Source organism: Rhinoderma darwinii, chromosome 5 (genome assembly GCF_050947455.1).
Source record: "Rhinoderma darwinii isolate aRhiDar2 chromosome 5, aRhiDar2.hap1, whole genome shotgun sequence".
Lineage (NCBI taxonomy): Eukaryota > Metazoa > Chordata > Amphibia > Anura > Rhinodermatidae > Rhinoderma > Rhinoderma darwinii.
The window spans coordinates 158,525,166-158,542,179 of record NC_134691.1 but is presented as its reverse complement, the minus strand read 5'-3'; the positions used below and the strand labels follow the sequence as shown (position 1 = coordinate 158,542,179).

General features: G+C 40.9%; 1 protein-coding gene across 1 annotated transcript in view; it reads right to left on the bottom strand.

Annotated features, from left to right (window-relative positions):
* The window catches only part of PXDC1 (PX domain containing 1), a 78,919-nt gene that overhangs the window by 19,268 nt on the left and 42,637 nt on the right, over positions 1-17,014 (bottom strand). The window contains exon 3 of the mRNA XM_075828467.1: positions 13,695-13,812. Within this exon, the coding sequence (XP_075684582.1) occupies positions 13,695-13,812 (118 nt within the window). The remainder of the gene's footprint in view (positions 1-13,694; positions 13,813-17,014) is intronic.

Here is a 17,014-nt window from a genome sequence, read left to right as displayed (position 1 = left end):
AAGCAGGGCAGAAAGCTATTTCTATTGGCTGCTCTGCAGTGAACAGAGGATCACTATGCAAAGACCTGGCTGGGGGGAGGGTGACTGAGCATAAGTATATAGGATGAAGACTAATCGCAGCACCGGAGAATAAAAGTGAAGTGCAATATAATGGGTGCAAGCCTCAAAGGAACCTGATCTAGAGTCCCATGAATGGAAATGAATGAATTGGAACATAAGTGTATCGCTGACTGCCAGCCCTCCATGCACATTAGTATACACTTTGAACACCAGGTGACGCCATACTATGTAAGCAAATGCCTTAAAATTTCACTGGATCATTTTTTAACAGCATCTAAATGGCAAACAATACTAAGTCAACAGAAATTTGCAGCAATACGTAGGAACATTTTTACCACCTAATATTATTAGAGGGTGCTATAGTTCATCCACCTGCAGACTGTATACTGGTCTCATCCACAAGACATCAAATTATACCCAGAGACAGATTACTGTAGACTTGGAAGCCAGTAAGACCACTGCATCAGCCAGATAGATTTTTTTTTTAGTAGCATTTTTAGTAGCCAGGCATTAATAACCTTCATAGATATCAATAGCTAACTACCTAAAAAGTTAGCCCCCATTAGCAAATTTCTAGGTGCATTGGCTACATGGCTTCTAGGATATGGCCAGCCGTGAACTAAATATGAATTAATAAAAATAAAAAATTATATATATATATATATATATATATATATATATATATATATATATATATATATCTAATACATACTTTTGAATGCTGGAGAACTTCCCCTTAAAGTATCGTAAAAAAATCAGACGTTCTTTTTCTAGTTGGATTCTTATTTATAACAAACACAAGGAAGCCTTTTTCCGGTTACCTCTGTGTTGGAAAATAGGAGTCATTTTAAAGTACTCAGACACAAAGCAATTTCTACATAAGTATATCTACAAGATTGCTAGATCGTCAGAATAAATTAAATAGCTATGCCGTAAGAGCTCAGGCAGGTTTATTAAAAGATTGCAAATATGCATCCGTTCCAAAATCAAGCAGATCACATGAGGGAAAATTCTGTTTTATAATAAAAAAAGAATGAAAGCAAACTCCACGTCAATTTAGGGGACAAAAGTGCTAAATAAACCCTAAGGGTATGTTCACACGGCAGCATCCGTTACGGTTGAAATTACGGTGCTGTTTTCAAAAGAAAACAGCACCGTAATTTCAACCGTAATGGCATGTGCAAGCGTCTTTTGCTGCGTCCATTACGGACGTAATTGGAGCTGGTTTTCCATGGAGTCCATGTAAAACGGCTCCAATTACGTCTGAAGAAGCGACAGGCACTTCTTTGACGCGGGCGTCTTTTTTACGCGCTGCCTTTTAACAGCGGCGCGTAAAAAAAAATGACCGTTGGAACAGATCATCATAAGACCCATTCAAATGAATGGGCAGATGTTTGCCAACGCTTTTGAGCCGCATTTTCGGACGTAATTCGGGGCTAAAACGCCCGAATTACGTCCGTAAATAGTGTATGTGAACCCAGCCTAAGAATTTAAAGGGGAAAAAAGACCATGGGCACTCCTTCCCAATTTCATATGTATATGTCCTGTGTACACTGTACTGTACATTAAACTCATCTGGTTTATAGCAAATGTCATATCAGGATGGAAAGAGTAGTAATGACACCTAGCTATGTTTCGGACTAGAAGACGCAGTTTTTAGCAAGAATAAATCTTGCTAAAAAATCCCTGCGTCTTATAGTCGGCAGTCAAGGGACCCAGCAGCGCCGGGGCCCCTGACCGCTCTTTACTTAACCCCTTCCCGACCCGTGATGTGCCGGCACATCATGGAGCGGGGATGAGATGATGTATGGAGCGGGATCACGCGCTGAGCCCGCTCCATACGCTGCAGATGTCAGCTGTGTTTTACAGCTGACATGCTGCTCTAACGGCCAGGAACAGCAATTGTGCGGTTCCTGCCAATTTAACTAGTTAAATGCCGCGGTCAATAGCGACCATGGCATTTATAGTGGTTTTCCCATGAAGGATATTTATGACATATCCACAGGATATGTCATAAATGTCAGATGCGGGTCCCACCTCTGGGACCCGCACCTATCTCTAGAACGGGGCCCCCTAAACCCTGTTCTAGCTTTCTGTGCTCTCCCGGCCACTTGGTTACATGTGGAGTTACTGGAACAGCGATTTCCAAAATAAAGGTGTCACAGTGCTGTATAGAGCCCACAAACATTTTTGTAACTGCTAACAGAACTCAGTTACTAGAAATCTGACCCAACATTCTAAGTAAAATCCCCATTGATTGGTCTGGTACTTTGTTTAGAATGTTGTGTCAGATATTTCCAGTAATGGAAATGCCTGAGCTGTGCCAAGGGGTTTTGGGAACTTGGAAGTGGTCTGAGCTAATAGACATCATCAATCTTCTGCCTTTGTCTATGAAATGTTAGAATATAACTTTTGGTCAGATTTTAACTGTGGTGAATTTTTGGTAAAAATTTGCATGGAATTCAGGGCATGCTGTGCATGATGACTTTTTCTGCGACCTCTGGTCTTTATGTGAAATAAGTGGAGGATATTTAAAATACAACCCTCCACAGTTTCTGTCACTCTTTTCTCTGTATACCATTCCCTATACTGTATGTCAAGTAGAATCTGCAACTGCTGGCATCTGGTATATTAACAAGGAAAAAAACTACAGTTTAGTAAGCACAATCTTTGGACAATGTTGGGCAATAAAAAAAAAAATTCCATCTTAAAAAAAAAAAAAGTCAGCAGCAACTGTCATGTTGTTAAAATTCTACTTAATAATTTGTTAGTTGTATATATTACTACCCTTGAAAGTGTGACAACATTGACGTCATTGCAGGATCCTTAGGAGCAACGTTTTAAGACACTTGAATATTAATCTGCCTAGTTATGCAGCTTTAAGGAAGCTAAAGAGCCTTTTCACATCAGTGTTCGGGTTCCGTTCATCGATTCTGTTCAACCTTTCTATCAGAGGAACCGATGACCGGAAACTATCGCTTCCACTTGCATTGATTTCAATAATAATGCTTCCGTTTCAGTGTGTTTCCGTTACGTAAAGTTTCCACATAAATAATAGCGTAGTCAACTATGCTATTGTTTCCGTGAAAAAACCTGTAACTTTACAGAACGAAATCAAACTGGAACGGAAAACCATTGAAAAGATTGATTACTTACCAGTAATCGGTTTTTCATGAACCTATGACAGCACCCCTAGAGGGACATCCCATTCGCTGGACAGGAAGCCTGATTATAGAAAAAAGGACACACCTATCCACACACCCAGTCTTAGGCCCTATGCACACGACCGTAAAAATCGTCTGTAATTGCGGACCATAATTATGGTCCACAATTACGGACCTATTCACTTCTATTGTCCACGGACAACTTTCCGTTTATTTACGGGAAAGTGTCCGGGCCGTAGAAAGATGGGACATGTCCTATCTTTCGCTTTTTATGGACCGTGCTCCCATACTTTGTATGGGCCAAAAATGTGGGTGGCTGTTTGCGGCCATCGGCGGCCGGCCGTGCTCGTAATCACGGGTCGTGATTGCGAGCACAGCCATGTGAATGGCGTCTAAAGGAAGAACTCAGGATAAGAATTAGTTTATATATATCAAAATGTATTTATTTATTTTTGCGCCATCTAAGTGAAACTACCTCACACTGTCAACATATACAGTATTTACAAAAAATAAAATAAAAAAAAAGATCCATCTGGATCTCAATCTCTGGACGATCCCTCCAATTATGGAAAATATATATACACAAAAAAGGGGGCGTGCTGTCATAGGTTTATGAAAAACCGATTAACGGTAAGTAATCAATCTTTTACCTCACCTATGACCGCACCCCTGGAGATGTACAGTAGAAGTCAAATAATTTTAGGGTGGGACTACAAATTGTAGGACTTTCCTACCAAAGGCTAGATCAGAGACTGTATGCAGCTGTAAGCAATAACGCTTAAAGAGGCTCTGTCACCAGATTTTGCAACCCCTATCTATTATTGCAGCAGATCGGCGCTGCAATGTAGATAAGAGTAACGTTTTTTTTTTTAATGATACTTCTCTTCACAACGCCCAGCTAGTAAAAGAAGTAAAAACGCCCAGATGTACGCACATAATACACGCCCAGTTGTACTTTTACTTTAAACACGCCCAGTTGTACTTTAGAAAGCCTCATTTGCATAAATATAAAAATGGTCATAACTTGGCCAAAAATGCTCGTTTTTTAAAAAAAAAAAACGTTACTCTTATCTACATTGCAGCGCCGATCTGCTGCAATAGGAGATAGGGGTTGCAAAATCTGGTGACAGAGCCTCTTTAAGGAAGGTGTGAGGGGAACTCCATGTAGCAGCCTTGCATATCTGATCTAGGGATGCCTCTACCTCTCTCAGCCCACGTGAAATGAGGTCTGGAGGCTGGATGTTTTGATTAACATAAGATAAATGTATGACTTGTCCATTAATCCATCTAGCTATTGTAGGTCTACTGGCTGCCGAACCCTTGTTAGGACCCTGGAATTGAATAAACAGATTTTCAGAAGATCTCCAATCTTTGGTGGCCCCTAGGTATTGAACCAGGCATCTTCTTACATCCAGGCAGTTAAACTGTCACTTCTTAGGGGAGTTACAGAAGGAAGGGAGAATAATCTATTAATCTTGATTGAATGGAGAGACTACTCTGGGAAGGAAAACTGGTAAAGTTTTCATGATAACTCTATCTTCTAATAGCAGATAAATGGAGGAAAGTCAGAGAGGGCCTGTATCTCACTCTACGGGCCGTATTAATAGCTAATAGAAACTTCATCTTGAGTGCCAGCATCTTAATATTTATGGTATTTTGGGGTTCAAAAGGCGAAGTTGTCATAGGAGTGAGAACAGTGTTTAAATCCCACGGAGGGACTGAAGACCTGATCTGGAGTTTGAGCCTATAGGAGGATGCCAGGAATCTCCTGACCCAGGGGTGTTTAGAAAACCTAAAGTAAAAAAAGTACTCAGGGCAGAGATCTGAACCTTTGAGGTGTTTGGCTTGAGGTTTTTATTCAGTCCTGTCTGGAGAAAATCTAAAATTGAAGGGATATCTGATTTAACTAGAGGATCTATCTCAATACCCATATATTTAATCAATGTTCTCCAGACTCTTAAATATATATCTTAGGTAACCTGTTTCCTGCTGGCTAGAAGAGTAAAAATGACTGACTCGGAGAACCCTCTTTGCCTAAGAATTACCCTTTCAGTTTCCAGACTGTCAGATGGAGTTTTGATATTTCTGGGTGCATTACTGGGCTTGGGGATTGTGAAATGCCAAAGGGGACAACTCTATACTGGAGGTGGAATAGGGAGTTATTAAGGGTCACTGTGACCCATAGATATTTTTGGTGAGACTTGCATAATGGGACGTGATAATATGCATCTTCCAGATCTAATGCCATCACACAGTCCTTGAAGAGAAGATTTATAGTCGAGGGAATACTCTCCATGCTATTTTTTTTGTAGACGAAGAATGTATTAAATTTTTTAGATTTATGATAACCCTGTATTTCCCTTCAGGTTAACGTTCTAAAAAGAGAATAGAAGCCTTTCCCTATCTCTAGACTTGGAACTGGAATCAGAACCCCCCTTTTTATAAGGGAAAACATTTCTGACTCTAAGGCTACCTGCTTTTCTGGGGGAAGGTACTTGAATTCTAGAACATAATCCCCAGGATCCACTGATTCGCAGAGATCTCTTCCCAATTTTGGTAAAACAGGGATAGACAACACCCCCACCACGCTTCTTCTGGTGTCACTTATTGGTGATATTTATTTTTATGAGTCATTCTGAGGCCTGAATAGGAAGCCTTTGTTCTTCCTAGGAATCTTTGAGGCCTTGAAATCCTGTCCCCTTGGATTAGGTTTTTTATTGAACCTTCTAGGACGAAATGATTTGGTTTGTTTCCCTTGAGTAGGGAACCCCTTTTTTCTATCAGAGGCATTTCCTAATAAATTGTCTAGCGGGGTTCTTGCCACACAAGTAGCTGCACTACCTGGCTTAAAAGCACCTGTAGATGCTTCCTAAGTTATTTTTAGATAGTAATCTGCCTTCCTATCTATGGGGTCAGAAAGGGAACCTAGATGCCCAAAAGGTAAAACCTTCTTCCTTGAACTTTTTCCAACTGGAGCGTCAAGTTTAGGGGTACTACTCCAAACTATACAGACCTCCTCCTGAAAAGGATATTTCCTCTTTAGAAACTTGGGGATACAATTCTTTCTATCAGGGGTTCTTCCACTCCCTTTAAATGAGACTTGCTACAGTTTTATGAATAGGAAAAGTTCTTTGCTTTCTAAGTCCTAAACCCTCAAACATTGTGTCAAGGACTGTACAGGGTTCCTTGGGGTCATCAATATTCATTGCTGCTCTTACAGTTTTAAGGAGCTGATCCGCATCCTCAGCTAAAAACAGATTTTGACCCCCCCCCCCTCCCATCCTCATCGGTGGCATCATCTGAAGAGCTCAGCTCTCCTACTTCTTCTAACTGAAAACTATCTTCGCCAGAAGAATCGGATAAATTCCTCCGACCGGAAGAGGTAGAAGGTAGATCTTTATTTTTCCTTAGGGACTTTAGGGAATTCCTAACTTTGTCCCTTACGATATCTTTTATGCTAGATGCCAGGCTTGTAGATACTTCAGTAATAATTTTATCTAAACAATTATGACATAGTCTTTTATCGTAGGAAGATGATAATTTCTTGTTTCCACCAGTACATTCTTTATTGCGGGTTTTATCCAATTTCTTCCTGGGGTCCCCTCTGGCCTAAACATAGCATACAAGAAAAGGAATAATATTAGCCAAAAGGTTCCTTGTCTTGCCATATGTAAGACCTGCTGCAATCTTTAAGAACCGGACTGGAAGATCTTGTGGCAACCGAGAGGTCAGTGCGTCCTGCACCTTCTCCTGGTGTTTCCATCATGGAAGGAAGTGGCGGACAAAGTAGCTCCATGTTTTTTAGGCCTAAATAGGCCTTGGATTGGCTGGGGAGGGCCTCTGGCTCGGACGCTGCAAGCCCCTCCTGCCCGCTAGGGCCACCGGAACCACCAATTCCTGGGATGTAGGGCACGTCACCCTGCCAAAAGTGACGCGCCACAGCAAAGTCATCACAGAGTGAGCCTGAAGCTGCCGAACGCCGAGTCATGCGTTCCAGCTCAGACAAAAAGATAATGAGGACCCCGGGTAGTTGGCGGGCGCAATATACAACTAACAACAGAATGCCTACAGGCAAGAATACCCAATTTCCCAACTACCCTAAAAGATAAAGTAAATTCTTTATTGTGCTACGTATAGCAAAACAGACAGACCACATGTAAGTGTATTAAAATTGTCACTGCTGAAGCAGTAGAGAACTGATGCTAGTGTAGCAGTATGGTAACAACCGGCATAGGAACCGTTATTTCTGATAGTTAATTGATTAAATTGTCTAAGTTGTCTAACAGTAGGTCCGGCCTAGCACAGGAATTAGAATAAAAGAAGCCCCCCCGACATGTTTCGCTACTAGGTAGCGTCCTCAGGGGTACACGGGGCTAATGGTGGCGCGGCAAAAAAGTTCTTCCTGTTATGGACATTTCCAATGATGTACATAGGGGGCGTGTCAGGACAAGCGTCCAGTCAGTATAGGCGAAAGTCGGCCGGCCAGCAGAAGAAACAGATTGGTAAATAACAGGAGAGGTAAGGTAGGCCAATGGAGGATGGGGGAGAGCGCATGCGCACAAGTGATAAATGAGGACATAGTGTAAAATGTCAGCGTATAGTCGCTGGAGATATGAAAACCAGCGGAGAATGATGACGCATGCGCAGATGCATAGTGAAGAGACTTATACTGGTTATCGCGGATAACGAAGATCCAGGAATCAGCGACTTAGTAGAGAAACAGTCAGTTCCTGCAAGGTGCCAAGGGTAAGTATTGGAGAATATTAGTATCGTTTATAGAAAACACGCAACAGAAACCCATATGGGAGGAATACATATCATATATGTCGGCATGCAAATAAGGCACTCAACCAGGGGGCATGATTGTATACATCCTACATAGAGGTACCAGTAATAAGGGAGATAATGTTAAAAATAAGATGGCCAATCGTTCAGCTTGATTAAAAGCCGGAATATACAGTATATGGAAGAGACAGGGAGCCGCCATATCTGTGTGGTCATAAGTCATGAAATTAGTTTATGGTGTAAGAGAAACTACCACAACAATAGTGGTGTATATATTACATTTTTGAATCATGAATAATTATTTAAGATGGTACATGGAGCAGGTTCGGAGTTAAATCCACAAAGTAGCCTGTGTTCTCCATCATAAGAATGGACATAGAGTACACAACAGCAATGAAATAGAGATTGGGATCAAAGAAACGCACTAAAGGTAAACCCCTCATTAAGACCCCGGGGTGGTCATGGTGTTCAAACGCTGAATCCACCGTGCCTCCTCTTGCAGGAGTCTACGGTCTAAATTACCAGCCCTAGGGCCCAGCTTAATTTGGGTGACACCCCAAAATTTAAGCAATCGAGGGTTGCCCCCATGAAAATTATGAGTATGTCTTGATAAAGTGGTATCTTCATTATGGTTGATGGTACTGAGGTGTTTGGAAATTCTCCTTCTCAGTTCCTGAACGGTCTTACCAACATATAGCGTAGGACAGGGGCATCTCACAATATGCGTTCCAGCTCCACCCCGGGAACCGAGCATGACCCAGGGAGACCGCTCCCACTCCAGAGGAGATCTCACTCCGTGAGATCGAAAACCACCTCCAACTAGGGAAGTGGTGACGGGGGGAGAGGGCGTAACCACCCTCAGACTTAAGGTTGCTCCCAATTAGACTTAGACCTTAGGAGCACCCCTAGGGGGAATAGGTAGGAACCTGCTAGGAGGTCTGCAACCCAGAGAGAAGTGACTTTTCCAACAGGACAATGCCATCCGGAGGACAGGAAACCTGACTGGATATATGGAGAGGTATGTTCTTTTTTATATCAGGCTATCTGTCTAACTAATGGGATGTCTCTCCAGCAGTAATGTCATAGCTGAAGGGGTAAATCAATGGTAATGCAAACGGAAGCGATACTTTCCGTTCGGCTTTCCGTTCATCGGTTCCTCTGATAGAAAGGTTGAACGGAACAGATGAATGGAACCCGACTGCTGATGTGAACAGGCTTTGCTATGGAATACTGAGAAAGTCAGTTGACAATCCCTGTGGATGATGTAATGCCAATAATATTGGTTGTCAACCAGCATTCCAACATGCCACAGGGAGAAGTAGAAACGACATATTGTCCCTAAAAGCTAAGAACGCTACAGAGTCTATTGTCAGACTTATTGGCACGAACAATCATCACACGTCTATGAGATCCTTCGACGACACTGAGAGATTCTAAGAGCGGTTGGAGACTGGCAGTGACATATAGAGGAGGACGTAGTTTAAGGGACCGACTTATACAGTCATTATACTAGACTTCTAGCCAATGACTCCAGGCTTACCCGCAGTATAATGGGGAATTAGAAATGTGGGTTCATGACAGCTACCAAGACCATAACCAGCTTAGTCACCGGTCAGACAAACTATCTTAAGAATCCAATCAACTGCAAGTAAGGGGGTGGTGTATTAATGCCAATGTGAGTGCCTATGTGATTACATAGGCAAAACGTTCAGGGAATTCCGATAGCGGGTTTCTGAGCATTTGGTTGACATTGAGAATAGACGTGACACCACTGAGAGAGACATGTACAGTACCATTCAGGAAACACTCAATATATATGTTTTACTTCTAATGAATTGGCAAGATCCTCACCCAGGAGGTGATTGGAATAAGAAATGATTACAAAAGAATTACAGTGGATATAAATCTTACGGCCCCAATTAATCTTTGTCCTTTAGTTGCTACCTGTAAATTCTGAACCTAGTGTACGTCAATTTTTTTTAAAAATCTGGCCATTTATTGCACTCCTTTCCTAACTTAAATGTTTCTTATGGGCATGCACATTATGCAGGCCCCCTAAAATTGGCATGAGGTTGAGCCTTGTGACAGGTTGCTGCATGGGGTCAACAATTTTGGGACGATTACTCTGCTTTAGGTAGGAAATAGCATTTTGAGTGAATTCTAGGGCTTATTAGGACTTTGAATCCTCATATCTCCTATCCCCCCAGTTTATTTATGATACTCTCTGTCACGGGGTTTGTTAGGTTAATACATGATCAACAGAGCCAGTAAAGACAGGGCAACTCCAACAGGGTTTATTGTATCCAATGCTTACAGAACAAATAGCCTTCCACGCAGGGACAGCACACAGTCCACAAAATCAGGTAATCACAGGAAACTCCTCAGAGTACCGGCCTAAGCTTCAGCTCTCATTAAAGTCTACATCCAGGAGATCTCCATCCTCCCCAGGACAAGCCCTTATATACCCCTCAGGGGGAGGAACATCTTGGCAGTTTCTAGTCACCATCATTTGTTATAATGACTTTAGTTTGTATTTCTACTGTCTGTATGTGCGTTGTGTGTCTTTTGTACTATAATGTGTATTGCCCAACTATTGTCTGCCACAGCCATCTGCTTGGTTTGCTGGTCTGCACTCTAGCTGAGTGATGGTGGTGCCTCCTGATGATCCCCTGTGGAGACTGGACAATGAGGACACTTTATGTCTTGTGGCTGCACCTCTGACTCATCTGATTGTCCATACGCTGGAGACACGACATGTGGTACCTGATTACAGAATCATTCCCCTCTGCTGAGGGCTCACAATAATCCACACATAATACACCATCACACTCTCAGAACCTAATTTGCCTATTATTGAGACAATATTATTAGCAACTTGATAGAGGAGGGCAACATATATTTATAATAGTTTGATTTGAGGTGGAATTGCTAGCTAAAGCACATACCTCTTAAGGTGGTGAGAGGGTAGGTGTCCCTATTTTTTTACAGTCCGAGTTCTAAAGTATTATAGCTCACAATGATCAAGTGACAAATCCTATGTAACCGTTTTAATTGTTTTCAAACATATCTCTGCTTAAACTGTCATAAAATGTTCCCTAGACACCTTGGCGGAATCTTTGAGATGTAGCCGTGACATCAGGATATCAAGACAGATCTTTACATTATTAATATTATTTTCACTTGGCAGAGATAAGATTGAACGAACCTGTAGTGCCATCTAGTGTTGAAGTTAAACAGCACAGTCCCTAAGGTACAGAAGACAATTAAACACCAATTCTTTAGAATAGTCAGGGCCTTATAGACAAAATAAGAGCTTGAGTTGGATCTTTTTTTATTTTATTTTGCCTCTCCAAATTTTCGGCTGACATAACTGTTTAATTTTTTCACTGCCATGGCCGTATGAGCCATTGTTTTATGCGGGGGGGGGGGGGGGGGGGGGATTGTAGTTTTTTTAGGCACCAATTGAGGTTACATATACATTAGTGCATTTTTTCTATAATTTTTTTTGCTGAGCAGATACAAGTATTGTCATTGGAATAATTTGTAAAAAATTGCTGGTGTGCCTAGGTATTGCTGTTACATACAAATTATGGCACTACCTAGCGTTCTTTAAATTCCCTTCTCAGAATGTATTCCCACCTAATTTATTCGGTGCACACATGCCAGTAGTTCAGTCCCATCACCTGGATCCTCTTGTACACAGGCAGCAGAGTGATTCCTTATATTGTGCTTGCCAGCCATTAAGAAGCATCTTCTTCTCACCAGCACTGAACATATTCTGAGAGGTAATCAAAAGAACACCAGGGGGCGCCATAACAAGTGTGTAACAGAAATAGAATTTATTTTTATTTTTTTAAATCATTCCAATTAAAAAAATTCTGTTTTGCGCAATCTAACAGGGAAATTTAATATTTGATTGTGAGACAACGCCTTTAACGGATTACTGTTTCACTTCTTTATTTTATTTATTAATTTATAATCTATACTTATTTCTGTTTGCTATTACATTATGCTCTGTGTCTTTCTAGGTCTCCGGGGCTGACTTTCAAGTGACTTATTCTACAGTTCCAACTTCTATGGGAGTTACAGAAACAGGGTAGCTCATTGAGCTCGGCTGTTTCCGTACCTCTCGACCACCTAACCAGGAAGTGGCTGGGAGGCAGCGGTAGCCGAGTTTGCTAGAACGTGGTTTAGGGGGCACCGTTCTAGAGATATGTGTGGGACCCACATCTATAGGACTTTTATGGCATATCCCGTGGACATGCCATAATTGTCCAAGATGGGACACTGCCCCTAGTGGGTAACACAATCTAAAATAACATATTAGTATTTTTCCGAGTATGTGAAGAAAACCAAGCAAAGGCAAAAATCAAAAGTACTAACCATTGAGCCACCATGCGGAATAATAACTGCATGGGTAAGCTCACACTACTTTTGGGAAATTCTTCCAACGTATACGTGGATGTGTCCATAAACGATCATTAAAGGGATATTCCCAACTTACACATTTATGGCATATTAACAGGATATGGCATAAATGTCTGATAGATCTGGGACACGCACCTAAATCGAGAACAGGGATCATCCGACCCTCGTTTCGCCTGGTAGGGGTGTCAGAATTTCAGACGCATGTGAAAGGGTGACATGGTGGCTGCATCTATAAAGTGGCAATGGGTTTATAATCCGGGGCTGCTTTTTCAGCTACTCATGGTGCATATTGTTTAGAATGGCTTTTTTTAAAAAATTAGAAATTAAAAGCCAATTTCTAATTTTTTTTAAATTTAACTTTTCTCTAAAATCAGGTTTTGTACAAATACAGTTAAAGGGGTTATCTGGGACTTTTCAAAACATTTCCTAGGGTAGGTAATGGTATAAAAGAATAAACTATCAGACACCCCCCTGAAATGCCCCCCTGCTCCAGTGCAGCGGCTCCAGTCCCTGTTGCCCCAGAAGCTCCTGTAGCGGTCATGTGCCGTTCACTACTGAGGTCAGTGATTGGCTACAGCGGCACATGTGGTTTTAAAGGAGTTTTCCCATCTTGGACAATTATGGCATATCCACAGGACATGCCATAAAAGTCCGATAGATTCGGGTCCCACCTCTGGGACTCCCAGCTATCTCTAGAACGGGGCCCCCTAAACCCCGATGTAGCTTAATTGGCTCTTACTGTCTACCGGCCACTTCCTGGTTAGGTGTTTGGGAGTTCCGGAAACAGCCGAGCTCACTGAGCTACGTTGTTTCCGTAACCACCATAGAGGTGAATGGGAGTTCTGGAAACAGCGTAGCACGGTTAGCTACGTTGTTTCCGTAGCTACCGAGTTCTGGAAACAACGTAGCTCGCCGTGCTACGCTGTTTCAATAAATCCCATGCACTTCTATGGGAGTTACAGAAACAGCGTAGCTCAGCGAGCACTCGGTTGTTTCCGTAACTTCCGACCACCTAACCAGGAACTGGCCAGGAGGCGGGGAAGCCGAGTAAGCTAGAACGGGGTTTAGGCGGGCCCTGTTCTAGAAGTTGGGACCCGCATCTATCAGACTTTTATGGCATCCTGTGGATATGCCATATATATCCAAGATGGGAAAACCCCTTTAAGAAGTAAAAATCAGATTATTTTTTTGAGTAAAAAAATTCCTGTTTATAAACTTCCAGTTTATTTGTAGACTCAACATTGTATGGTTGCTCACCAGAGATTTTTATTGGGCTTTGGAAGCTTGGCTGTATCTTGTGAATATTATCATTCTTCAACACCTGGTCCAGTGGAGATCTCTCAAAGAAAGTGAGGACAACCTCTGACCTGGAATACTGAAAGAGAATGAAGACAAGAGCTTAATAACATAAAGGAAAAGACAACTTGGAATAGTAAACCTTGTATTGAAGGAATATTTTCAACCATCTGCTACATATTACTGTACAATTTTTGCCAAGTTGTACATACTTATAAAATACATACATTTTATGAGTACAAGAGCAGTTCAGGACAAACCGAGCACAAGTCTCCCCAAGAAAATTAATTTCTAGTAGCATAAGCTACCTATCTCCTGAGATTTCATCAGGGTTTTATAAGATTGTTCACCTCAATATTGATTATAATGACTATGTGGCACATATAATTCGGCTGCTAGAGTCAATAAGGGAAATATATGTACGGCTTTACGCTAGTTTTCTGACGCATGCCATATTTACCACATGTGACTAATCTATTAAATTAAATGAATCTTGCAGCACTCACCAACGCTTCAGTAGATAACAGCTTTATTCCAAAATAGGTTGCAGATAAAAACACATCCTACGGCCGTTTCACGTGTAAGTCACGCTCAGTCAAGTCCCTAGCGTTCATCTAAACCCTGCCCCCTTATATACCAACTATACAACTTTAATCATGCACAATGCAAAAAAAAAAACAACCAAATAAACAGTATAAATGTTACCTTTTCTAAAGGGCAATGTTTACACAGTATTTTAGTATAATTTAGCAGAAAAAAATAATCTATATAGATTAAAAACATCTATTATGTCAGGAAAGCTGTTAGATCATTATCATTAGACCCAGCGGACCCAACGCTTCCATCTTTAAAATCAACTCTTTTCGAAGCAAAATATTGTGTCTATCCCCACCTGCGGCAGGTTGTTGGACACTTAACAGAACTGCAAACCGCATTTCTTTAGGATTACTATTGTGATGTTCCTGCATATGTTGGAAATTTTGACACCATATCCTTATTGACACTCGTAAATGCATGTGACAATACTGATGTGGTTAATTTAACAGATGTTGTTCTGTATCTCGCTACTGTCAAAAGTTTTACACTTTTCTATGCAGATTAGGAAGAAAAAGCTGCTCCTCTGAACGGGCGCTCAGGTGTGGATTGTACTGATATCTTCACAAAATCGTCAGGGTGTATTTTCAACGATTTTATTATTAAAAAAGAACAATATAAAATTTGATTGCTGCAACGCGTTTCAACCACGCACTGTGGTCTTCATCAGGCATATAAATTTGGTTACAATACATCATCTTATATACTTGTATCATATGCTTCACTTCCAGGTTAAACTGGCAAGGTGAAGGTTCATCATGGGTGTTTCAGCACAGGTGTGTGTATGTTTTTTCCTCAGACTGATTTTCTCTTAATTGCTATTTCTCCTCTTTTCTACCTTTTAACCAACTATTTTCTGCCAAATGGTAGATATTCTTAGCTTTAGTGTAAAAGAGGATTGATTTTTTGTATACATATATATATATATATATATATATACACACACATATATATATATATATATATACACATGTCCACATGCAGGTGACCGTATATTTCAAAGAAATCATCATCGTCCGCGTATTCTCGCCGCTGACAGACAGTGTGAGTACTCTTAGTTTCTTTGATAATTGTGTTTATTCTTTTTGATAGTTTTGATGCTATCCTTTATTCTAACTAAGATAATTGTATTACTGGTAAAAAATGCTTCTAGTTTCATTGCTGTTCGTTTGAATCTAATTGTCGGGAGCCAGGCGCTCCTGTTTTTTATGTATATATATATATATTTAATTTTAAGAAGAGAAATATTCCCATTATTATTTATTCTTTGTAGGTGTATCACACTCAATCTTATCCTATCATTTTTAATACAGATGTCATTGTATTTTAATAGATCGTTCAAACTACACTTGATCAATTTTTTCATTGAGTCCGTTTGGGCTCAAGGTCCCAAATTTAAATATCCAGAAGGACTCCCATATGATACAAGTATATAAGATGATGTATTGTAACCAAATTTATATGCCTGATGAAGACCACAGTGCGTGGTTGAAACGCGTTGCAGCAATCAAATTTTATATTGTTCTTTTTTAATAATAAAATCGTTGAAAATACACCCTGACGATTTTGTGAAGATATCAGTACAATCCACACCTGAGCGCCCGTTCAGAGGAGCAGCTTTTTCTTCCTAATCTGCATTACTTCAAAACCGCAAGGAGAGGAGTTCCTGACACGAATTCACCCCATGCGGTTATGGCTCCAGAGGCAAGCACAGTGTGATCAAGCGTGTACAAGCTACAAAGTTAAGTTGTGCTGGCGACATTGCACAACTCACCAAGGTGAGCTCCATTCATTAAGTTACTCAATATCTTACAAATACCAGAACGATATCACCTTAGAGGAGCGCCGTTTTTTTTCTCTTTTTTTTTTCTCTTTTTTATCCCCCCTTTTTATCTTAAGAACACTTTTCTATGCACACTGACAATGACAATATAGTATATAGTTTGCAAACTCCCCATTTGAACTTTTCACATCTATACCTACGATACATAGATGATGTGTTTATTGTCTGGTCAGAGTCATCAGATGAATTTGCAGAATTTGTCAATTATTTAAATCAAAATGATAATAGCAAATTTGGAGGGTATGAAATCAAATTTTTTTATATGATGTTTAAAGTCAAAGAAAACCAAATAAATCTGAAGGCTACCAAAAACCGACAGCAAAAAATGCCCTAATAAGATATGAAGGTTATCATCATGTTAAAGGTATGGAAGTTACCATCCATTAAAAAATCATTACCATATGGTCAGTTCTTGAGTTAAAGTAGGATCAATAGTGATGATACAACCAATCTGTCACAATGTGTGGGTATGTGGACCCACTGGGCCGTACCGCCGTAGCGGGATAGCAGTTGGCCAAACAGTGTACCAAGTCAATGTCTATATAGTCCAAGCACGAGGGTACCTGTAGCAGTTCAGACAGTAGTAACGGCTAGACTCAGATGGGACCTTGGCAGCAGACACCAGGCATGGTGTAAACAACAGACATGACCGATGGCACAACACGACTCCAACTTTCTAAGGCAGAGGAACAACGGTAGCACGAGATACCGGATACAGGTAGCAGGTACGGGAACACTGGGAACTTGATAACACTAAGGGACCATTTGCAAGGCTAACACGGGTAAACACAACAACCCTCAGGAAATGAGTGAAAGGGTAGAGCCCTTTTTATAGTCCAGGGTG